Source organism: Heterodontus francisci, chromosome 16 (genome assembly GCF_036365525.1).
Source record: "Heterodontus francisci isolate sHetFra1 chromosome 16, sHetFra1.hap1, whole genome shotgun sequence".
Classification (NCBI taxonomy): domain Eukaryota; kingdom Metazoa; phylum Chordata; class Chondrichthyes; order Heterodontiformes; family Heterodontidae; genus Heterodontus; species Heterodontus francisci.
The window spans coordinates 67,101,160-67,125,670 of NC_090386.1; the positions used below are offsets into that span (position 1 = coordinate 67,101,160).

General features: G+C 41.5%; 1 protein-coding gene and 1 long non-coding RNA gene across 3 annotated transcripts in view; one reads left to right on the forward strand and one right to left on the reverse strand.

Moving 5' to 3' along the window:
* Nucleotides 1-24,511, forward strand: part of LOC137378167 (phosphoprotein associated with glycosphingolipid-enriched microdomains 1-like) — a 105,626-nt gene that overhangs the window by 46,227 nt on the left and 34,888 nt on the right. The window contains exons 3-6 of one of the 2 annotated variants that reach the window (XM_068048313.1): nt 8,574-8,625; nt 9,988-10,075; nt 11,049-11,587; nt 12,893-13,036. In XM_068048313.1, coding sequence (XP_067904414.1) covers nt 8,574-8,625; nt 9,988-10,075; nt 11,049-11,587; nt 12,893-13,036 — 823 coding nt within the window. Of the gene's footprint in view, nt 1-8,570; nt 8,626-9,987; nt 10,076-11,048; nt 11,588-12,892; nt 13,037-24,511 lie in introns of both variants that reach the window. The other variant, XM_068048312.1, reaches the window with a different exon arrangement.
* Nucleotides 289-14,668, reverse strand: LOC137378168 (uncharacterized). The gene is made up of 3 exons (XR_010976575.1): nt 14,642-14,668; nt 5,397-5,446; nt 289-324 (listed from the first exon to the last, which is right to left on the reverse strand). It is a non-coding gene; the product is annotated as an uncharacterized lncRNA (long non-coding RNA).

Below are 24,511 nucleotides of genomic sequence, written 5' to 3' on the forward strand. Positions count from 1 at the left end.
ATTTTTATTTACAATTACAGAAACAGCAGTACTCCACAGGTCTCACACAATCCACCCATTAATTTAATACAAAGTAGCAGCGCTAAGGTCAGTTTTAATCCTGGGCTCCTTAGACAATTATTTTAGCTGATTGTTTTCCCATTTCTGCAAGTTTTGGGACTTGTAAACATTGCCATATCTTCAGTGGACACCATACCAGCTTTTACAAATGGTGCAGGACAGTGCATTTCCAGACTAATCCAATCTGATCTGGTCAAGTCCGGTTGTCTCCTCCCTTACAATTCTGTTCCAGTCTGTTCTCTCCCAGATTCTTTGCAAATTCATCTTCTCAAACCAATGTTTAAATAGATATTAGACATGACTCAAAAGATTAGAAACATTTTTTTATTCCGATTGGTAAATAAAAAACAATTGAAATGTTAATCATTTCTGATTGGCTGTAAACTAATTTAAAACTTCTGGTTGACAGTTAGTGATTGGAAATAAAGCTGGGGGTATCTTAACTAAAAAATGGATGGATTTGGGTCAGGTGGGGAGGGTTAAAGTCTTAAAAATAAGATTCCTGCCCCAAACCCCCCTCCAACCCACCCACTTTAGGCTATAACTGAGGCAGGAAGGTGGGCAGGTTAGTACTTAAAATATGATAATGAAGCTGTGATCTTCAACGTCATTCAGCTTTTCGACTTTAACTGATCAGTTGGGTTTTGTGACCCTCGGGAAACCCAGCACCTTCATCCAGATGGAGGCTTTGTGGATCTAGAAAGTGAGTGCTTTTACACCAACCTCCTGGATCCAGTGTGCCTACTTGAGCAATCCCTGCAATCGAGTAACCCCCAAGCCCTCACAATCTTCCCCCCATTAGGCCTCAGATTCCTCCCCTGTCATTTCCCCCACCCTGGGCCTCCAATCCTCTCTCAGAGAAGCCTCCGATCACACCCCCTTGCCACATTCCCACAATCAACCCACCCTCCCCCCGCGATCGATCCACCAGTTGAAACCCTCCCACCACATCAGAGATTGCCTCACTCCAATCATGGACTTAACTGGTCCTGTGGCCTTCATCAACCGGTTCCTACCAACTGGAATCTGGGTGTGGAAACCAATTGGTCATGTCACACACATCCTCCAGAGTGTGTGTCAGCTGTGGCTCAGTTGGTAGCAATCTTACTTCTGAGTCAGATGGTTCTAGGTACAAGTCCCTCTCCAGAGCTTGAACATAAATATCAAGGCTGACACTCCATTGCAGTACTGTGAAAGCACTGCACTGTCAGAGATGCTGTATTTTAGATGAGATGTTAAACCAAAGTCTGCTTGCTCAGGTGGCTGCAAAAGAACCCATGGCACTGTTTCAAAAAAGAGCAGGGGAGTTATCCCCAGTGTTCTGGCCAATATTTATCCCTCAATCAATATCACAAAAACAGATTATCTGGTTATTGTCACATTGTTGTTTGTGGAAGTTTGCTGTGTGCATACTGGCTGCCACGTTTCCTGCATTACAACAGTACTTCATGGGCTGTAAAGTGCTTTGAGGGGTCCGGTGGTCACGAAAGGCGCTATATAAATGCAAGTCTTTCTTTAGTCGTGCGGGTGAATCCTGACTTCCAGACTTCCCGCAATTTTCTAACATATCTGCTCCCAGCGGGTCAGGTGAGTAAAAGTACAGGCCAAAGTCTTTTCTGATTCCCTGTTTATCTCTAACAATTCAAAAAATTCAGCCCAAAGTCTCTCTATTTCCAAAGCATAATAATCCATTTCCAATTCACAGCAGCCTTTAGTAAGATTACTAGGTTGGTAAATTCACAATCAAGTATCACAAATTTAAAATATATATTGGACTGGCTGAAACTGTTTTTCATTCACTTTGCAACTGTTAGAGGTTTACTGAAGCTGCGGCACTATGAAACAATCTCCTCAAGGTAAAATAAAAGCAAAATACTGCGGATGCTGGAAATCTGAAACAAAAACAAGAAATGCTGGAATCACTCAGCAGGTCTGGCAGCATCCGTGGAAAGAGAAGCAGAGTTAATGTTTCGGGTCAGGGTCACTGACCCGAAACGTTAACTCTGCTCCTCAAGGTAAAGTTTGCACTGCTTGCTAATCTGAATTGCTGGGAGCTCAGCTCCTCCACTCCTAAGCTACTACAAGTATCTGACTTGGCTCAATGGTAGCACTGTTGCCTGTGTGTCACAATGTGATTGGTTCCCGCCCTATTCTGGAAACATAAAGACATAATCTGGATTGACACTCTAGTGCTGCATTGCTGGTTGTGTTGCCATTTGAATGAGATGCTAAACTAAAGCCTCAGGTACCCTCTCAAGCAGACATAAGATTCCATGACCTTTTTCAAGGAAGACCTGAAGAGTTGATTTGGTGCCCTGACCAATATTTATCTCTCAATCGATTGCAACCTCCTCCTGAGGCCCCCAGCATCACAAATGCCAGTCTTCAGCCAATTTGATTCACTCCACGTTATATCAGGAAATGGCTGAAGGCACTGGATACGGCAAAGGCTATGGGTCATGACAACATCATAGCTGTAGTACTGAAGACTTGTGCTCCAGAACTAGTGGGTGCCTAGCCAAGCTGTTCCAGTAGAGCTACACCCTTGCATCTACCCGACAATATGGAAAATTGCCCAGTTATGTCCTGTTGATAAAAAGAAGCACAAATCCAATCCAGCCTATTACCACCCCACCAGTCTGCTCTCGATCATCAGCAAAGTGATGGAAGGTGTCGTCAATAGTGCTATCAAGCGCCACTTAAACAACAACAACCTGCTCACTGATGCTCAGTTTGGGTTCTGCCAGGGTCACTCGGCTCCTGACCTCATTACAGCCTTGGTCCAAACATGAACCCAAGGTGAGATGAGCTGAGAGTGATTGCCCTTGATATCAAGGCAGCATTTGACTGAGAATGGCATCAAGGAGCCCTAGCCAAATTGAATTTAAAGGGAATCGGGGAAAACTATCCACTGGTTGGAGTCATACTTAGCACAGACAAAGATGGTTGTTGTTGTTGGAGGCCAATCATCTCAGCCCCAAGACATCGCTGCAAGAGTACCTCAGGGTAGTGTCCTAGGCCTAACCATCTTCAGCTGCTTCATTAATGACATTCCCTCCATCATAAGGTCTGAAGTGGGGATGTTCGCTGATGATTGCACAGTGTTCAGTACTATTCGCAGCTCCTCAGATACTGAAGCAATCCATGCCCATATGCAGCAAGACCCAGACAACATTCAGGCTTGGGCTGATAAGTGGCAAGTAACATTTGCGCCACACAAGTGCCAGGCAATGATGATCTCCAACAAGAGGGAATCTAACCATCTCCCCTTGACATTCAATGGCATTACCATCGCTGAATCCCCCACTATCAACATCCTGAGAGATACCATTGACCAGAAACTGAACTGGACCAGCCACATAAATACTGTGGCTATAAAAGCAGGTCAGAAGCTGTGAATTCTGTAGCGAGTAACCCAACTCCTGACTCCCCAATGTCTGTCCACCATCTAACAAGGCACAAGTTTTGATGGAATGCTCCCCACTTGCCTGGATGAGTGCTGCTCCAACAACACTCAAGAAGCTCAACACCATCCAGGTCAGAGCTTGATTGGCAGCCCATCCACCACCACCTTAAACATTCATTCCCTCCACCACCGACACACAGTGGCAGCAGTGTGTACCATATAAAAAGAAGCACTGTAGCAACTCACCAACCCTCCTTCGACAGCACCTTCCAAATCCGTGTGGGAACACCACCATCTGCAAATTCCCCTCCAAGCCACACACCATCCTGACTTGGAAATATATCACCATTCCTTTACTGTCTTTGGTTTGAAATTCTGGAGCTTCCGCCCTACCTGCACTTTGGGTGTATCTATACCCAATGGACTGCAGCAGTTCAAGAAGGCAGCTCCCCATCACCTTCTCAAGCAAAATTAGGGTTGGGCAATAAATACTGGCCTTGCCAGCAACGTCCACATCGCATGAAATGAACAGTAAAAAAATAATAGGCTAGCAGAATGGGCAGACAAGTGGCAAATGGAATTTAATACAGAGAAATGTGAGGTGATGCATTTTGGAAGAAGGGATGGGGCAAGGTCATATAGACTTAATGGCACAGTCCTAAAGAGTGTGCAGGAACAGAGGGACCTGTGGGTTCATGTGAACAGATGTTTGAAGTTGGCAGGACATAGTGAGAGAATGGTCAGTAAAGCATATGGGATCTTGGGTTTCTTAAATAGAGGCATAGAGTACAATAGCAAAGAAGTTATGCTGAACCTTTATAAAGCTCTGGTTCAGCCACAACTGGAGTATTGCGTCCAGTTCTGGTCACCACACTTTAGGAAGGATGTGTGCATCCTTGAGTGGGTGCAGAGGACGTTTACCAAAATGGTTCCAGGGATGACTGATTGATTTTAGCTACAAGGTTAGGTTGGAGAAGCTGGGATTGTTCTCCTTGGAGCAAAGGAGATTGGGGGAGATTTGATAGAGATGTACTAGATTCTGACAGATTTGGATAAACTAGACAAAGAAAAACTGTTCCCATTAGCTGATGGTACAAGAACTAGGGGAAACAGATGTAAGGTTTTGGGTAAGAGATGCAGAAGGGATTTGAGGATGAACTTTTTTACACAGCGTGTCGTAATGACCTGGAACTCACTGCCTATAAGGGTGGAGGAGGCAGAGACAATCAATAATTTTCAAAAGGACATTGGATGAACACTTGGGGGATAGAGTGCAGAAATGGGACTGACTGAATTGCTCTACTGAGAGCTGGCATAGACCTGATGAGCCGAATGGTCTCTTACTCTGCCGCAAAGGAATCTGTGATTCTATACCTAATACAACTATAACCAGATTATGTGGTCATTTATCTCATTGCTGTTTGTGTGGCCTTGTTAACAAATTAGCAAAGTGACTGTACTTCAAAACTATTTAATTTGCTGTGGTGGTCATGAAAGGCAGTATAAAAATGCAAAGCTCTCTCTCTTTTGCTCTTTCTTTTGCTCCAGAATTGGATGTCATCAAGATGCAGTCTGACAAAATCACTGCACAGTTTGGTCATAACTTTGTAATTCATTACAGTAGTTTGGCTTTGTTGCTTGCTGTTCTGCATTGGTTGGACATGTTGAGTGTTGAATCATTTCAGATGCCAAAACTCTTTCAACTTCATACTTAGCTATTTCAGTACCATTCATGAAATATGAATATTGCCCATATTTCATTCCAATGTGCTAAAATTTAGACGTATCATTTTGTTTAACTCGTTCTATAGTTTCTAGGCTAATTCTGTCAATTCTCAGCCGTTCCAACAGAAATAATGAACTGTAGTATAATTTTAAATGCTATGAAGAACAATAATAGTACACTTACTTGTGCCTGTAATACACTCACTTCTTATTATGCTGTCGATACAGGCACTCCATCTCTTAGTTTGGTATCATCTGCAAATTTAACAAATTTATATTGAGTTGCTGAATCGGGGATCTTTATGTAAATTAGAAACAGTAGCAGTCCCAACACGAAGCCCTCAAAATACTCAGTACTTCCACTCACCCTTACAGTACCACTTCAAGCAGAACCCATTGCTCACTACCTTTCTGTCAGTTTCTTATCCATATCCTAATTTAGCCCTGAATCCCCAAAGTTTTTAGCTTAATTTGTAAACTTTCATGTGGAAATTTAGCAACCAGTTTTTGGAAATCTACGTAAACACTGATGTGGTGTTTACCATAGTTGACTTGGGTTGTCACTTTCCCAGAGAAATCAAGAGGATTGGTCAGGCAGGATCTTCTCCACCAAACGTCACGTTGACTGTTGTTTACTAGATTGTTGCTGAACAGATAATATTCAAGTTTACAGATGAAACATTGAACCAAACCTTTGTCTGTTCAAACTAGTTTAAAGGATCAGCTGGCATTACTTGAAGAATAGCAGGGAGCTTTCTTGTTCCGTTTAACATTTACCTCTCAACAGAGACAAGCAATACAGATTAACCTGCCATGATATCATTGTTGTTTTTGAGACTTTGTAGTGCGCAAATTGACTGCGGTGTTTGCCCACATAATGTGACAACATTTCAAAAGTAATTCATTGGCCCATCAATTGATTTAGAATGTCTTGAGAATGTGAAAGGCACTATATAAATGCCAGTTCCTCTTTCAAAATATTTCAAACATGTGGTCTTGTTTGGTCACCAAACCACAAAACATAGAAAGTTGGTGCTTTATACCTCTTTAATAGTAGGAACAAATAAAAGATTGCGTCAATGAATGAATAAATGCATCATTTAGCTGCCATTTGCCACTCTAAATGAACTCGAGCAAGTATGAATTGAGGGGAATCCAACTTTATGGTAGATTTTCATTTGTTAAAAACAGAGGGGGAAAAAACTGCTGAGTTTGCTGTCTGCCTTGTCCTTCTATGTTCCTTTGTATTGCAGAGGTATACCAGCATACCATGGCTCCTCTGTGAACTGCTTCAATTTATGGTGTACGAAGATTCGGACTTTGTACCCTCTTGTGCTGCTCCATGCTATGGGGTAGATATCTGTTTTACTTCCGTGAGCTGCCAATTTGCTATCATTCATTTTACGCTATCTCACAAAGTCAAAATCTACCCCTATATGTCAGGTAGGTTTACCAGTAGAAGGTCAAAAATATGACATTATAAAATTAATTTCAATAATGACTGCATTTTCAATCAAGCACCAAGACTACAGCTAGGATTCAGCAAAAGCTGTATTATTCAACTTTAGACTTACACTAGGCAACTGAAGCAGAAACAGATGCATAGATAACGGTTAACAGTGAGATGCACATCAGTGACGTGGCAATCAAGTCAGTATAAAGAAATTAAGTCTTTGAGAGAAAAGGGGTGACGAACATTGTCAGTACTCTTACATTGCATCTGACACAATGGACTCAGAACACAACAACTGCATTTTAAGGTTGATTGACTTAAATCAACTGAACAAAATATTAATTGGCATTGAAGACACGGAAGCTATTAGAAAGAGGTCTACAATTCCCAGCATCTGTTCTTGTCAGCAAATCCCTTATTAATTGACATCTCTGGTAGGGGCTCCAAATGAGAACTTTGCTGGCTTCTTTAGTAATGGCACAGTTAGGTTTCTTACAGTACATAGAGGAAGTGCTGATTTTTACATTTCTGTAGTATGGAATTCTGCTTTTATCTGTAAAGAGATTATAATTGTTTCTTTCATACAAATGAAAATGTTCTTTAGGATTCCATCTGCTGTGCACTGAAGGCCAATTACAGCCATAGAATGATCTAGGTTCCCTTTCGAACCCAAACTTGTTGGCTACAAATTTCATGAATAATTTAACTGTCTGTAAAATTATCATCACATTTTATGACAGTTTAAATGGAAGGGTGAGCGTAGTAATGATCTTGAAGTTTATAATGAATGTAATGTCTTATATATTGCATGAATTCTGTATACTATACTGAGCTATTCTCTGCTGAACACTGCAGTTGCAGTAATTTGCCTCTGTCTATGTGGAATATTTATTGGATGTTAACATAGAATTAGAAAAGGACTAACAAGACACAGAAAATCTTTTCAAATATATAATAACATCATATGTACATGTAGTATTAGTAAGTTTTAAAACTTCATTTAAAAGAAGTTTGTGTAGATCGTGTGGGCGATACTATGATGCTGATACATGCCATCTGTTTCTCACATGCCATGTTCCCAGGCGTGGCCCTCAGGAGCTGCCAAGCAGATTACAGCCTGCTATTTTCTCATGCAACACTGAGAGAGAGTGTTTGAAGGGCAAGTCAGTACAGGCTGCTCTTGTGTACTACCTTGGGGTCAGCTTGAGTGCTAACAGATTTGGGAGTAGGATACCTGCCTACTCTCTCAAACAGGGCACAGAAAATACACTAAAAGCATAAGCAGTTTGTTATATGTTCACCTTTTGACAATTAAACATTATTACCACTAGTGATTTTGCAGTCCACATAGGTAGCTTTTTATTGTCAGTTCTGGGCACCACACTAAAGGAAGGATGTGATTGCAATGGAGAGGGTGCAGAGGAGATTCACCAGGATGTTGCCTGGGCTGGACCATTTCAGCTATGAAGAGAGACTGAAAAGGCTAGGGTTGTTTTCCTTAGAGCAGAGAAGGCTGAGGGGGGACAGGATTGAGGTATACAAAATTATGAGGGGCATTGATAGATTAGAAAGGAAGAAACTTTTTCCCTTAGCAGAGAGGTCAATAACTGGGGGGCATAGATTTAAGGTAAGGGGCAGGAGGTTTAGAGGGGATTTGAGGAAAAATTATTTCACCCAGAGGGTGGTTGGAATCTGGAACGCACTGCCTGAAGGGGTGGTAGAGGCAGGAACCATCCCAACATTTAAGAAGTATTTAGATGAGCACTTGAAACGCCATAGCATAGTGCCAAGTGCTGGAAAATGGGATTAGAATAGGTAGGTGCTTGATGGCCAGCACAGACACGATGGGCCGAAGGGCCTATTTCTGTGCTGTATGACTCTATGACTTTATGTGTCCAAACAAATTTATATTTTGTATTTATTCAGCAGAAAAAGCAAAGAAAAGAAAATCAAGATTGATGGTGTGAAGCTAGTTGGTATGGTAAGTACTTTAACTGTGAACCTGATAGAAGTAAAGTGTAAATTGCTCTTCTCCATTTTATTTATCCAGAATTTTATTTTGATAGCTTTTGCAGAAAGTCAGCTCCATAAAGGTTTCTCTTACCTGAAGAGGATGAATAACTGGATCACAGACTGTTGGCCTAAATGAGATTTAGCCCCACCTTGTGGCCCAGTTGAGTACAGTCATCAACCCATGTTAAAGCAGGGTGGCATTCCTCTTCCTTCATAACAACCTTCTGTTTCCTCAGGGGACATACATTGCGAGCACAGTGAATTTATTCTATGATAGAAAATCTGTGTACTGTGTACTGAGAATGGTAGCACTTGTACGTAAGGTGGTTTTGCGGGGACATTCACTGGAATTGGACCCAAAAACCTAGAGCAATTCATTGACCTGTTATCCATTTTTAAATCCATTCTCATCATCGACCCTCCCCCAATATTTCTAGCATAAGCTGCTCGGTGTTACACACCACAAATGCCTTGAATGTTAGTCTGTGCTCTTGCCAGCTTTGATTTAAAAAAAGGAACTTGCATAGCACCTTATTGCATCTTTCACAAATATCCCAAAGTATTTCATGTATATAGAATTACTTGGAACTGCAATCACTACTGTTATGTAAACAAACACATCAGCCATTTTGTGCAAGTGAGGCTCCACAAATAGCAGTGGCATCCATGCCATGTTAATCTATTTTTTGGAACTGTTGGTTGGTTGACAAATAAATTTTGGTCAGGACACCAGGAAAACTCAGTTTTTCACTTCAAATAGTGCTTTGGGATCTTTACCATCCACCCAAACTGGCACATTGCCTAGGTTTACTCTCTCATCTGAAGGACAGCGCCTCCAACCATACACCCACCCTCAGTGCTGCACTGAAGTTGAAGCCTAAAATAAATGCTCAAGTACTAGCGGGATTAGAACCCACAAATTTCTGACTCAAAGGTGCAAGTGCTACTAACTCATTCAAGCTGACACCTTGATGAAGTGCATCCTGCTACTGTGAGATAGTCTATCTAGTTTTCCAGACTAAATCTGATTAAAATGGTTATGACAACAGTTAATAGACAACTCTGGGTCTTAACCTGCAACCATGTGGTTGAGAGGCAGGATCTTTGGTCCTTGAGTTAGAAAGCTGCTCAGTATTTTTGATGCTTTGCAAAATTCATCATATGTAAGTCATGATAAGCAGCTTATGAATATAATTAGTAACTTTACACCATTAAAACTTAAGAGATTTCTAATATCTCATAGTTTAACAAATAGAATGTTAAATGAAAATGATGTAGTTTATAGTCATTGGGCCAAATATATATTTTACCAGAATGTTATTGTACTTAGTCTGTAGGCCACACACGACAGCTTCGACCTGTTACTACACCTGAAATGGGAATACACCAACCTAACAGAATATCTTGCAATGGTGAAAGTAAGTACAAAAACAAAATCATGATTTATAGAAACTGCACTTTCCCTAGCATAGTTATAAATAGAAAGAGGTTAGGAAGAAAGGTTAAATCAAACTTGAACTCTTTGTGCTTGAAAGGAGCTGAACCAGAGAAGTACATATTATATTCAATGAAATAAAAATGGTTAATTGTGAACATTATTTCAAGTTAAAATAAGACTACAGGACAAAGAAACAGAAGGCAAGTTCAGGACGAATGTCTGGAAGCTGTTCTTCATCCAGATAGAGTTACTATCTGGAATGATTTTCCAGGTAGGGCACTAGTGGTAAAAATTCAAGCAATTGAAGAGGTTAGATGGTATTAGAGGAGGTTTGTAGATTTCTTTGAAGGAATGAGCTAGATGGGTCAAGTGTCCTCTGTCGTCTGGACTTAACCTGATTTTGAATGGATGTAATAGCTAATGACAAAGTTGAGTGCAAATTCACAGTCAACACATTTGATACATGTCATATTTCATTATTCGTATTGCTCCTCCTCCCTTTTCCCTGATTTTAATTTCCATCAAACATTTGGTGTCAAAGACTTTGTCAGGTAAAGATTGGTCATGGACTGTTTTTGAGCGCACAACCGATGACGTGCAGACAGCGTGCTTCAATCGTCTGTGCTCCCCATGTTCTCTTTTGCCCTTCCCTCCTCACCATCAGTTCTAGCGCCTTATGGTCACGAATCTACTCTCTGGAATTCTCTCCCGCACCTCTCTGCCATGTTTCATTTCTTTCTACTTTCAAAAATCTCCTCCAATCTATTTTGTCAACCTTTGAACACTTTCACAAACACACCTGCCAAATCCTACTTGATGTCCAGATAGTGAAAGTGCTTCATAAGTGTAAATAATGTCTGACATAAATTCTTCCCTAAAAAGATTGTAGGAAAAATGCTTATCGGTATTCTATTCCTAGATATAATGACTAGATGTTATCACTTTCTGTGTAGATGATCTTAGAAGCTGGCCAGCCAGTATGGACTATCTACATCTGCCGGGAACAGAATTTTTGGACGAGGAAGAGGACGAGGCAGGAAATTCACAAATTAGACAGAACAGAGAGTTGCCCAGAATTCCTGGGAATAATTACACGGGTGGAAAGCTGCCAACTTTGAAAAAAGCACGTGATATGGATTGTGTTTATTCCCAAGTTAAAAAATATCCTTGTCAGGAGAACTCTATTAAAGACTCATTGTATGAGAGTGTTGGAACAAAATATGAATCAGATCATATTAATCTTCAATGTGATAGGGAATCAAAACCTGAATGTGGGGTTAATGAAATGGAACCAGCTGTAAACATGGACATAGCAGAGTATGCCTCAATTCGGAAAGTGAAAAAGAAAGAAACGTTCCCAAATCTGGAGGATGCACATGAAAAGCAACCAAGGAGAAATGTGAAGAATGGCTGTATATTGTTACCAGGACCCCGTAACCATGGGGAACAATTAAGAACTAAAGAAAACTCTGTTGCCTTTTCACAGACTGAGGTATATCCTTTTCCTCTTTACTCAAAAGTACAAATCTGTAGTTTTCTCAGATGTATAAGAAAGTTCATTTATTTTTGCTAAATGAAAGCTTAGAATTGTACAACAAATCATCCTTCCAATGACTAAAGTAAGCAGTGTTAAGGTATCTGGTTGTTTCAGGTTGTTAGATATACGATGCAGTCAGGATTCTTTAATAATCATGATATATACTCACAGAGCATACACAAAGGCACTTTTGAATGATTAAAAGCTCTATGTCATATTCTTGATCTCATCCATTGGTCATGGGAGATATGTGAAACATTCATCTCTCGGAACCATGATATTTAATAACCAAAAGCAACACATTATTGAGTTATCAGCTAAACTTTGATGTCCCTGCTATCAACATGGTTTTAATGTAATACTCTTAACATAGACATATCAAAGGTCTCTGAAACACAAACAGCACTCCTTCCCCATCTCAGTACAGTCTCACCAGGGGCTGTGTTTGTCATTTCCATTGCAACGAAATAATTGAAAAAATGACAACACCTATCAAAGGAATTCGTACAGCAGCAGCCTCTCTTTACATTAAACTTTTCTCCCTTGAGCAAACTAATTCCTCTACTGTCCTTATTTTTTTTAATAGCCATCATCCATAGAAGGATGGTTACAATGATGTCTTGTTACTATCCTACATATCAAATTAACTGGGAAGAAGTGCTTTTCATCCTTCACTTTCTGTAACAAGGGGTGTTGGCTTGCATTTCTATCAATATTTTTCCAAATAGAACATGGCTTATTTAAAATTCTAGATCAGGAGTGCAGTTCTGTAATTACGTAACAGCAAAAGCATACATATCCCTGGTGATGGTGAATAAATTGAACTGCTGATGACCCAGTGGAGAAGGTATTACTTGCTATTGGCAAAAATATTCAGATTGAACTCTAATGTATGAATCTGCCCTACCAGAATCATTCACTTATTCTCCCACAAAGACAGGGCTGTGTGAATACTACCCATGTTGTGATTAAGATAAGTTCTTAGATATGTCCAGTGGGAAACCTTTGCCTTCTGTATTTTAGAATTCGAACATCTTTTTGTATCTACTGTATTAAAGCAAGACAATTAAAATCTCCTCAAATCATATAAGCCGAATTGCATAGCTCTAAATTAAACAGTATTTAGAGTTTATCTATTTTTTTGCTTTAAAAAGGTAGACTTGTTTGTAAATTGAATTTCTCTCCTTTTGGCATAATCCCTTTTTTGTTAAAATGGCAATCAGATGTTGGCAGCAACCTTCAATCTGTTTTACATTCCAGGATCACAGTTCTGGGATACAAGGCAGCCTGAAATCTATCACAGAGTGTGAAGCAACAAAATCACTGCAAGAATGCAGGGAGGAGAGAATTGCATGTGCCAATCTAACTGAAGGACAGCCAAATACTGATTATGCCTGTTTTAAGGTATGTGCATAAATAAGACAATGACTTTCAAGGAACATTGCTGATCATTTAGACTTAACTGAACAGCACAAATAAGCAAACCCCTTATTTTTATATTGTAATGTCAATCCTCTTAAAAGTTTGTGTGCAGCCAATTATATTTTATTGCCTGTTTTCAACTTAATTTAATTGCTTGTCATACTTTGATGGGCTCCAGAAGTTGGAAGCTGTGACAGGATGATCACCAGTCCATTATGTTGTCCTCCATTACATTTTGATCAATTTGAAAATTACAATCAATCTGTCACCCACAATTTCTCAAAATAAAATTATAAAAGCCACATAAGACTAGAACATACTGTTGATAAGATTAGTGAATGAATCCTTATATAGTACTAAGATATTCATTTGTCAAACATTCTAACAGAAGCATTCACCAATTTACTTTATTATTGCCTCGACTAAAATATTGGTTGAAAGAATATCATAGGAATATTGTTTACTAAAGTTTCCAAGTAGGGTGCACAGTTTCAAAATTGCCTGAGAAGCATAATAACAATATTATTAGTATTTTGTTAATTCGATGTATAAAAGCCAATTTTCCAAGTCCGCACTGCCAATAGGAAGCTTTGCCTGTTGGTCACACAGATCAGGAAATTATGGGATCGCTATCCTTGATTTTCCATCCATTAATGGTGGGATTCCCAGAGGATAGGAGCCAGAAAGGTGAAAGCATTGCAAGCAAATTGGGAACTCTATGAGCGGTGATGCATAAGTGTCTAGAGCGAGAGGAATATTAGGCCCAAGCTGCAACTTCAGACTACAGGCGGTTACAGAAAAAAAAGGAAAAGCCATGGACGGATTTGTTAATGAGGACAAGGATTTTAGACTGGGTGTGTTGGGCAAGAGGAACAATAACACAAGAAATTAATTGATATGTTATCACATTATAAAAATGATAGAACAGATTATTAATGTACCAGTAGTCCAGAACAAACTAGATTGAAATTTGTGCACAAAATTGAATGGAGTTTAAAGAGACCTACGCTGAGGAAGAGAAAGTGAGCCACTCAGAGTTCACTAGTTTGTCAGCATTGGTTTACTTGTTTTACCTGATCTTTTTTTCCATTTTGCCTCCACACATCCTACTGCAGCTGGCAGACAGAAGAATAGATTATCAATTCCCAGGCTGAGGTGAGCAGGGAAATAAAAGGGAAAAACAAAAAGAACTTGCAAATAAAGGTCTTTGGTACCCTCCTTGAGCTTGTCTAAGTACTTAAAAAAAAAACAGCAAGAGGTGGTTATTAAGCAACTGGGACAGTTTAGAAGCCTGGGAGTCAAAAAGAGTACATATGAGTGCATAAAGAAATGAAAGGGGAACTGAAGAGAATTGGTAAAGTTGAAACTGGAAGGTTTTTGTGAGAAACCAGTGCACATGAGTTCAAAATGAAGAGATCATAAGTAAAATATATAATAAGAATTCTTCCACATTAATGGTTGTAAATGAACTCAGAAAATCGGGATTCCGTCGAACCAATGGGGAATTGAAGAGATTGCTGGTTAAGGAAAGAGTTGATACTACAATTTAAGCATTAAAACTACATTTTACATTCTAAATTTACTCACTTAAAGAACTGAACTGCAAATCCATTGTCACTTCTCATCAAAGAAGAGTGAAGAAAAAGTATTGACTAATTAGTTGGAATTTCCCACCTTATTAATCTAAACCCTTGCTCCCATTACAGTTCTGCATTTGTTCCAGTTTAGCAATGCTATGACAATCTGATGGAGAGTTGATGATAATTCTGGGTAGAAATGAACGTGGTGGTGTGGGGATGGGGTGGGATGGGAGAGGTTGGTAGATGGATGACAAAGATATGATGTGAAGACTTCTTTCTAAAAGTTCATACTGATGTTATCATGTTTTTTATGACTTCATGCATTGTAATACAGGGTAAACTGATTGATGGAGTTTCCCAAACCTGGTAATCTGAGTCATGTTAGGAGATGCAAGATTCCACTGCAAGTGTTGAACCGTAATTATAGGTTGTGTTACGACTGAGGTGGGAGGAGTGCACTGTTTATTCTAGTTCCACTTCTCCACGGGTCACAACACATATTTAATTTTCTTCCCACTTTCCAATACGGTCAATCTCTATTTTCACCCAGAATAAAACACACCAGCCAGGTTTCTTTAATAAAAAACAAAATTATCAGTTTATTATAAGCCAAGTCTTAACCAGTAACATAGCAAAGCATAAACACATAGATCACAATATAAAAAGTTCCCTTTTTATTGAGATTTACTCTTTAGAGCTGTAGTACAAAAAAAAACAAAGAATACATTGGCCAAAATACATGCTAATTTTTGAAGGAAAAAAAGATATGAAAAGATGTTAGAAGTCCTTTTTGGTTTGGCATCCCAAATACGTATGGCAGCTGTCACTGGGATCTTCCTAGAACAGTTCTTGACAGGGGACATTGAAGATCAGCTTAGGCAGGCTTTCCAGGGAAAATGCACTGACAGGTTTCTGGCAGTTTCTTACACTTGCTTCTCAAGAGGTGGAAAACTGGCAGGCTTTTCAAAGAGCTGGAACAGACTGAGCTGGGTGTTGCTCTCTTGGCAACTCTTCTCCAGCTGTCTTTTGAAACCATTGTCCATATCCCAACTCACTGTCCAAAGCGAAACCAAAACCAATGTCACAAGAATCAAGCCTCCTGACCACTATAAATCTTGACCAGTCACTTCTGCAAATATCTTTCTCCAAGTTAAAAACAACCCCTGCTGGGTAATTATTTGAAGACAGGTGCCTTCCAGTAATTGTTTACAGATCAGACCTCTCAATGACCATTGTAAAAAAAAAAATTCATGGACTCCTTTTCAGTCTTAAACCACAAATTTTCAAAATTTAACAAAAAAATGGAAACACTCGTAACAGTTCTATGAGAGCACCAGTGACCGTGTGACCGTGGAATGTGTGAGCAAATAGGAGTGATCCCAACCTAAGCATCCTGTAGGATACAATCAAATCAAAGCCTGCCTTCATTTGTCATTTTATATATTTGTTTAGTATGCCAAAGTGTATTTTTGTTGCTAGACTACAGCTGTTCGCAAAATATACTTGACAACTCTGTATAGTTGGCAGGGGAAATATACGTTTTACAGCAGAAATAATTACTTGCAGTTGTGCAGCCATACAAACTGTACTACAGAATTGTACTATTTTTATAAATAAACTCTGACCTGTCTTCAAAAAGTTTAAATTTAAGGAACTATAAACTGAGAAGAAAATAGTATATTTCTTTGATCAATAAATATTGAAAAACAAATCCACCTCACCACTATTAGCATCTCATTTCTTCCCCTTGGGCGCAGGCTTGGAGGGCTGAAGGGCCTGTTCCTGTGCTGTAATTTTCTTTGTTCTTTGTTTCTTTCCAGAGTATTTCTTCCATAATAGTGACTTAGTGACAAAAATAAATGATTTTCCATATGTTTTTGCTTTTCATTTTTATTTTCCTTATTTCTTGTTTGGCTTCCACAACACTTCCAGCTGAATTTTCCTCTTGGGGCAGAGTAGTGGCAGGATGAGACTTCTAAGTCTGTTCTGTCCCTGTCTCATTTTCTTGGGTTGGGAGCCATTTGAGACACAAGCAGGTTTCTCGTTGCCGATAGGTAATCCATCGGTGATGAAAGGGTGAATGAAGAAATGCTCGCAGTGGGACTGTTGCTGCTGCACCAAAACAGGCAGTGAGTGATCTAAAGAGGAAGTAGAATCTGGAAAACGAGCAAGTCAGTGGACTTTGTAAGCTTCCGCAGAGGTAAATATACAGGGGCTAAGTTGAAGGGCTGTCTCCCTCAATTTAAAAATTTGAGCCCTTGGTGCCTGACTGTCACAACCCAAGTCCTGCTATTGCCATTCTCCAGATGATGCCTTAAGTGCCAATAAAAGGGGAGGAATTCTCAGTGGTATCCCCTATCCCCAGAATTTTCATGTGATGGTTTGGGAAGGGGCCATCAGCAGTCTGTTGAGGAGTGGGGCTGGTAATTAAGTTTGGTGCAGGAGACAGCCCATTTTTCCACTGAATTTGGAGTGGGATAGCAGGGGAAAATTCAATGCCTCATTTGTTTCACTAATGCCCTTCTGTTGTACTATACTGTGTACTTCCTACCATTCCTGCTCTAGGGATACTATTCCTTTCATGTTTGCTGCATTTCCTTCCACTGCCAAACACCTGAACTGCCACAAACATGCAACTGAACATTATGGCTAGATATTCTGCCCGTTCTCTCTGAGTTGGTGAAATCTGATAGATCCTGAGTGTTGCTTTTTTCTGTATAGTGCAGTGAACTATTTGACAATTTTTACGAAGTTCTGATTTATGAATACTTCATTGACAGCCCATTTTGCTTTGCATCAGTACAATCTGAATTACAGGTTAATTCTACACTTAATAAACAGCATATCATCCAGTTAACTATGAGGAATAGAGTCATAGAGTTATACAGCACAGAAACAGGCCCTTTGGCCCGTCGTGTCTGTGCCAGCCATCAAGCACCTATCTATTCTAATCCCATTTTCCAGCACTTGGCACGTAGCCTTGTATGCTATGGCGTTTCAAGTGCTCATCTAAATATTTCTTAAATGTTGTGAGGGTTCCTGCTTCTACACTTCAGGCAGTGTGTTCCAGATTCCAACCACCCTCTGGGTGAAAACATTTTTCCTCAAATCCCCTCTAAACCTCCTGCCCCTAACCCTAAATCTATGCCCCCTGGTTAGTGACACATCCACTAAGGGAAAATGTTTCTTCCTAACTACCCTATCTATGCCCCTCATAATTTTGAATACCTCTATCAGGTCCCCCCTCAGCCTTCTCTGCTCTAAGGAAAACAACCCTAGCCTATCCAGTCCCTCTTCATAGCTGAAATGGTCCAGCCCAGGCAGCATCCTGCTGAATCTTCTCTGCAGTGCAATCACATCCTTCCTATAGTGTGATGACCAGAACTGTACACAGTACTCCAGCTGTGGCCTAACTAGTATTTTATACAGCTCCATCATAACGTCCCTGCTCTTATATTCTGTGCCTCAGCTAATAAAAGCAAATATCCCATATGCCTTCCTAACCACCTTATCTACCTGTGCTGCTGCCTTCAGTGTTCTATGGACAGGTATACCAAGGTCCCTCTGACCCTCTGTACTTCTTAGGCTCATACCATCCATTATATATTCCCTTGCCTTGTTAGTCCTCCCAAAATGCATCACCTCACACTTTTCAGGAGTAAATCCCATTTGCCTCTGCTCTGCCCATCTTACCACCCCATCGATATCGTTCTGAAATCTAAGGCTTTCCTCCTCACTATTTACGACACCACTAATTTTCATGTCATCTTCAAAGTAACTGATAATATCTCCTATATTCATGTCTAAATCATTAATGTACCCTACAAACAGCAACGGTCCCAGCACCGATCCCTGTGGTACGCCAGTGGTCACAGGCTTCCAATCGCAAAAACACCCCTCGACCATCACCTCTGCCTCCTGCCACTAAGCCAATTTTGGATCCAATTTGCCAAATTGCCCTGGATCCCATGGGCTCTTACCTTCTTAATCAATCTCCCATGCAGGACCTGATCAAAAGCCTTACTGAAGTCCACGTAGACTACATCAACTGCTTTACCCTCATCTACACATCTAGTCACCTCCTCGAAAAATTCAATCAAGTTTGTTGGACATGATCTTCCCCTGACAAAACCATGCTGACTATCCTTGATTAATCCCTGCCTCTCCAAGTGGAGATTAATCCTGTCCCTCAGAATTTTTTCCAATAGTTTCCCTATGACTGATGTCAGTGAGTCTAACCTGTAATTACCTGGTTTATCCCTGCTACCCTTCTTGAATAATGGTATCACATTTGCTGTCCTCCAGTCCTCTGGCACCTCTCCTGTGGCCAGAGAGGATTTGAAAATTTGTGTCAGAGCCCCGGCTATCTCCTCCCTCGCCTCACATAACAGCCTGGGATACATCTTATCTGGGCCTGAGGATTTATCCACTTTTAAGCCCACTGAAAACGCTAATACCTCCTTCCATTCATGCTAATTTGTTCCAAGTATATCACAGTCCCCCTCCTTGATCTCTACACCTACGTCGTCCTTCTCCAAAGTGAGCACAAATGAAAAGTAATCATTTAATACCTCACCTATGTCCTCCAGCTCCCCACACAGATCTACACTTTGGTCCCTAATGGGCCCTACTCTTACCCTGGTTATCCTCTTGCCTTAATATACTTATAAAACGTCTTGGGATTTTCCTTTATCTTGCCCGCCAGTGTTTTTTCATGTCCCCTCTTCACTCTCCTAATTACTTTTTTAAGTACCCAGCTACACTTTCTATACTCCTCTAGTACCTCCGCTGTTTTCAGTGCTCTGAATCTGCCATAAGCCTACTTTTTTTTCCTTATCCAATCCTCTATATCCTTTGACATCCAGGGTTCCCTGGACTTGTTGGTCCTACCCTTCACCTTTACGGGAATGTTGGCTCTGAACTCTCACTATTTCCTCTTTGAATGACTCCGACTGGTCTGATGTAGACTTTCCTACCAGTAGCTGCTCCCAGTCCACTTTGACCAGATCCTGTTTTATCATATTGAAATCGGCCTTCCCCCAATTCAGTAACTTTATTTCTGGTCCATCTTTGTCCTTTTCCAAAACTACCTTATATCTTAGAGTTATGGTCACTATATCTGAAATGCTCCCTCACTGACACTTCTACAACTTGTCTGGCTTCGTTCCCTAAGATTAGGTCAAACACCACCCCTTCTCTTGTAGGACTTTCTACGTGCTGGCTCAAAAAGCTCTCCTGTATGCATTTTAAGAATTCTGCCCCCTTTAAGCCTTTTGCACTAAGACTATCCCAGTTAATATTGGGGAAGTTGAAATCCCCTCTTATTATTACCCTGTTATTTTTACACCTCTCTGAGATTTGCCTACATATCTGCTCCTCTATCTCTCCCTGACTGTTTGGAGGCCTGTAGTAAATTACCAGCCAAGTGATTGCCCCCTTTTTGTTTTTAAGTTCTACCCATATAGCCTCATTTGAGGAACCTTCTAAGATATCATCCCTCCTTACTGCAGTAATTGACTCCTTGATCAATAGTGCAATGCCACCTCCTCTTGCCCATCCCTAGTTGCCCATGAGAAGGAGGCCTCCTTGAGCCACTGCAGTCCATGTGGTGAAGGTACACCAACAGTACTGTTAATAAGAGAGTTCCAGATTTTTGATCCAGCAACAGTGAAGGAACAGCGATATCGCTCCAAGTCAGGAGGGCGCATGGCTTGGAGGGAAACTTGTAGGTGGTGGCATTCCCATGCACCTGCCCTTGTCCTTCTAGTGGTAGATGTCGCAGGTTGGAAGGTGCTGTCAAAGGGGGCTTGGTGTGTTGTTGCGGTGCATCTTGTATATGGTACACACTACTGCTACTGTGCACCAATGGTGGAGGGAATGAATGTTTAAGGTGGTGGATAGAGTGCTGAGCAAGTGGGCTGCTTTGTCCTGGATGGTGTCGAGCTTCTTGAGTGTTGTTGGAGCTGCACTTATCCAGGCAAGTGGAGAATATTCCATCACAGTCCTGACGTGCCTTGTAGATGGTGGACAGGCTTTGGGGAGACAGGAGATGAGTTACTAGCCACAGAAATATGACCTGCTCTTGTAGCCAAAGCATTTATATGGCTGATCCAGTTAAGTTTCTAGTTAATGGTAACTGCTATAATTTTGATGTTGGAGGATTCAGTGATGGTAATGCTGTTGAATGTCAAGGCGGAGATGGTTAGATTCTCTCTTGTTGGAGATGGTCACTGCCTGGCACTTGTGTGGCAAATGTTACTTATCAGCCCAAGCCTGAATGTTGTCCAGGTCTTGCTGCTTGTGGACACGGACTGCTTCCCCATCTGAGGAATCATAAATGGTACTGAACACTGTGCAATCATCAGTAAACATCCCCACTTCTGACCTTATGATGGAGGGAAGGTCATTGATGAAGCATCTGAAGATGGCTGGGCCTAGGACATGACGCTGAGAAACATCCTGCAGAGATGTCCTGGGGCTTAGATGTTTGGCCTCCAACAACCATAACCTTCTTCCTTTGTACTAGGTGTGACTCCAACCAGTGGAGAGATTTCCCCGTGATTCCCATTGACTTTAATTTTGCTAGGGCTCCTTAATGCCACATTCAATCGCCTTGCTGTCAAGGACCATCACTCTCACCTCACCTCTGGAATTTAGCTTTTTGCCCATGTTTGGACCAAAGCTGTAATGAGGTCTGGAGCTAAGTGGCCCTGGTGGAACCATGGCCGGAAATTTATGTCCCCACCCCCCCCCCCCCCCGTGGAAGTGGGCTGGAAGGTGGGGGGCTCATAAAATCTGATGGGATAGCAAGAGATGCTGTGCCCTTCACCTACCTGCATCCATTGGTATTTTACCAACAGCGGATGGGCACCTCAGCACCTGGGGAGGCTGCCCAGTAAAATAGGTTGCCTCCTTGTGGGCTGGGGGTGGGTTTTTCCTCATGATTGGGCACTCTGTGCCCTATGGAAAGACCCCCCCCCCACCCAGCAGCAAGGGCCGTCCCCACTCTTAAACCCCGCCCTGCCCTCACGACTGACATTCCAGCCCCCTTTCCGTAGCCTAGCTGATTGGCCCCTGCGGCCCCACCCCCACTTAGCTTTATTTTCCAGCTTCCATTGCTGGCTGGGTCTGGGGCCTGCTGCAGTCCCACCAGTGGCGCTGCTGGGACTGAAAAGCTACAGCTCTTTGGCCAGCAGCTCTTGCAGGCGTGACGTCCTACGTCAGCAGGGCAGAAGCCAGGACCTTGGGCAATTAATTGCCTGAGCCACACAAGTAGCATCACGGCTTCCAGAGCCAGCGGAGGGGGCCACCGCCTCCTCACTAAATCCCGGCCCACGTGTCAAAATTGTGTTTTCTTTTGAAAAGCATCAAGTGAGGATCTTGCCCACATGGAAGATTGAATCTACTTGAAATTTTATTAAATATTTTCAATTTTTCAAGACCACAAAAAGTGGGAGGTGGGTTCATGCTTTCAGATCTCAGCCAAATTGCTGCAGCAAAGTACTAAGCACTGGCATTGTTGCCAGGGAGTGAAGATTGGAGGAAGAATCACCGGGGACTGTCTCACTCTCTACATAGTGAACAGTTCAGAGCACCATAGGGCAGAGTTTTGGAGGAAAGTTGCTTGCCTGGATCAATGCCAGCATTTGTTCATGAACTGCAGAAACTAGGGATTCAGGGTAAATAGAGAGCGCTAACCGTAAACTTTTAAATCAACAGAAATTATGGGATATAGCCGCTTCAGGTTAACAAATTAATATGGAAGGTTTCACAATAAGGTTATCAAAATCTAGCTCAACTGCTAACAACATGTATTTGTAGATTTTGTCATCACCAGAACCTATATAATTAGTTATTCTCAATTGGTTAGCTGGAAAAGCAGTTAATCCAATTTGGATCAGATTATTGCACATAAATACTACTTCAATAACCGGTCCCAATTCATGCTCAATTCCTTCCCCTAGCCTTGAGATTCTAATCTCAACTCCATCTTGTATGACTAACCACAATTTGTGCCATCAAACTAGTTTTCAGTGGCAGAACTTCACATTTCAGATCACAGGAGGCTGCAGCATCCAAACAAGCAACTTGTTCTATTGACTGAAGCAAGAAGAAGCATGTAAAGGGACAAAGATTCACAACTTGTCCCTCTCTTCCCTCATTATATCTCTTTCTTAATTGCATAATTCACATTCAGTACCTTCAAGGCAAAGGAAGAGATAAATAGCTAAGTCCTTTTGTAGTTTTAATTATTTATGAAAACCAAAGAGCACAAACAAGTACATTTCCAAACTGTAGTATCAAATGCTAATGAATGTAATAGTCCTTTTTCGTCAATAAAAGTCAGGTAAAAGTATTTAAAATATTTGCTTACTCCTAAGTAACCAATGATTTATGACACCCAACAACTGTCTTTGGGAAACTACTGGAAGTTGTAGCAGGACATTTAGTAAATCCTACTATGATCAAGCAGAGTCAACATAGTTTTATGAAAGGGAAACCATGTTTGACAAATTGATTGGCGTTCTTTGAGAATGTAATGAGCAGGGTGGATAAAGTGGAACCAGTGGATCTAGTGTATTTGGATTTCAAAAAGGCATTCAATAAGGTGCCACATAAAAGTTGCTGCACAAGGAAAGAGCTCATGGTGTTGGGGGTAATATATTAGCATGGATAGAGGATTGGCTAACTAACAGAAAACAGAGAGTCAGGATAAATGGGTAATTTTAAGGTTGACAAATTGTAACCAGTGGAGTGTCACAGGGATCAGTGCTGGGGCCTCAACTATTTGCAATCTATATTAATAACTTGGATGAAGGGACCGAGGGTATTGTAGCCAAATTTGCTGACAATGCAAAGTTAGATGAGAAAGCAAGTTGTGAGGAGGACACAAAGGACTGTATTTTCGCCACGGAGGGGGCAACAGGAGCCGGGTTTGTTTTCAGGTCAGAAACCCACCTCTGGTGGGAAACTGATTAAAGAAGACTTTTGTGTGGGGAAGCCTTTAATTGGTAATGAGATCGGTTTCCTGACCACTGTGGGGGCAGGAACAGAGGTGGGTCAGATGATGTGAGGGACTCCTTTAGAATCCCACGGCAGCCATTATTGAGGCTGCTGGTTGTCCTGAGGGAGAGATCTGTGCGTTTTGCCAAAGCCTTCACCAAAGGGAAGCGAGATGTCACAGGGAAGCTGGTGGCCTGGCACCCAGGGCAGGGCAGACCCTCTCTTCATCGATGCCAATCTGGATCTAATGCTGGAGGCCGTGGGGGAAAGAAGGGACATCCGCTTCTTGGAGGGTGGTAGGAGGAGGCCACCTCATCATGCAGCAAAAGCACCTCTCTGTTCAGCGTCATCTCCCTCTGCCTATTCTTCCTCCTCCTCCTCTCTCACCTCCTGCTCCTACTTATCCCTCAATGAGCTGTGTCCTTCCAGGGCCTCATTGTCCTCAAGATACACACCTCTCTGGAGGCCATGTTATGGAGAGCACAGTAGATCACTAAGCTACAATGACAGAGACCTTTGCAGGAGGGTATTGAAGGGCACCACCCGACTGCTCCAGGAACCAGAATCTCCTCTTCAGAAGCCTGATGGCCTGCTCAGTGATTGTTCTGGGGAGCAGGTGGCATTGGTTGTATTGCCTCTGTGCTTCTGTCTGGAGCTCCCATAGAGGGGTAAGTAACCATCTTTTTAAGAGATAATCTCTTGTCGCTTAGGATCCATCCATGCACTTTAGGTGTTAGACTGAAGATCTGAGGCATCGTGGACCAACAAAGAATGAAGGAGTCATGGCAACTGCCAGGAAAGTGCATGCATACATGGAGGAAGCTCTTGTTGTGGTTGCAGACCAGTTGGACATTGAGGAAGTGGAAGTCCTTCC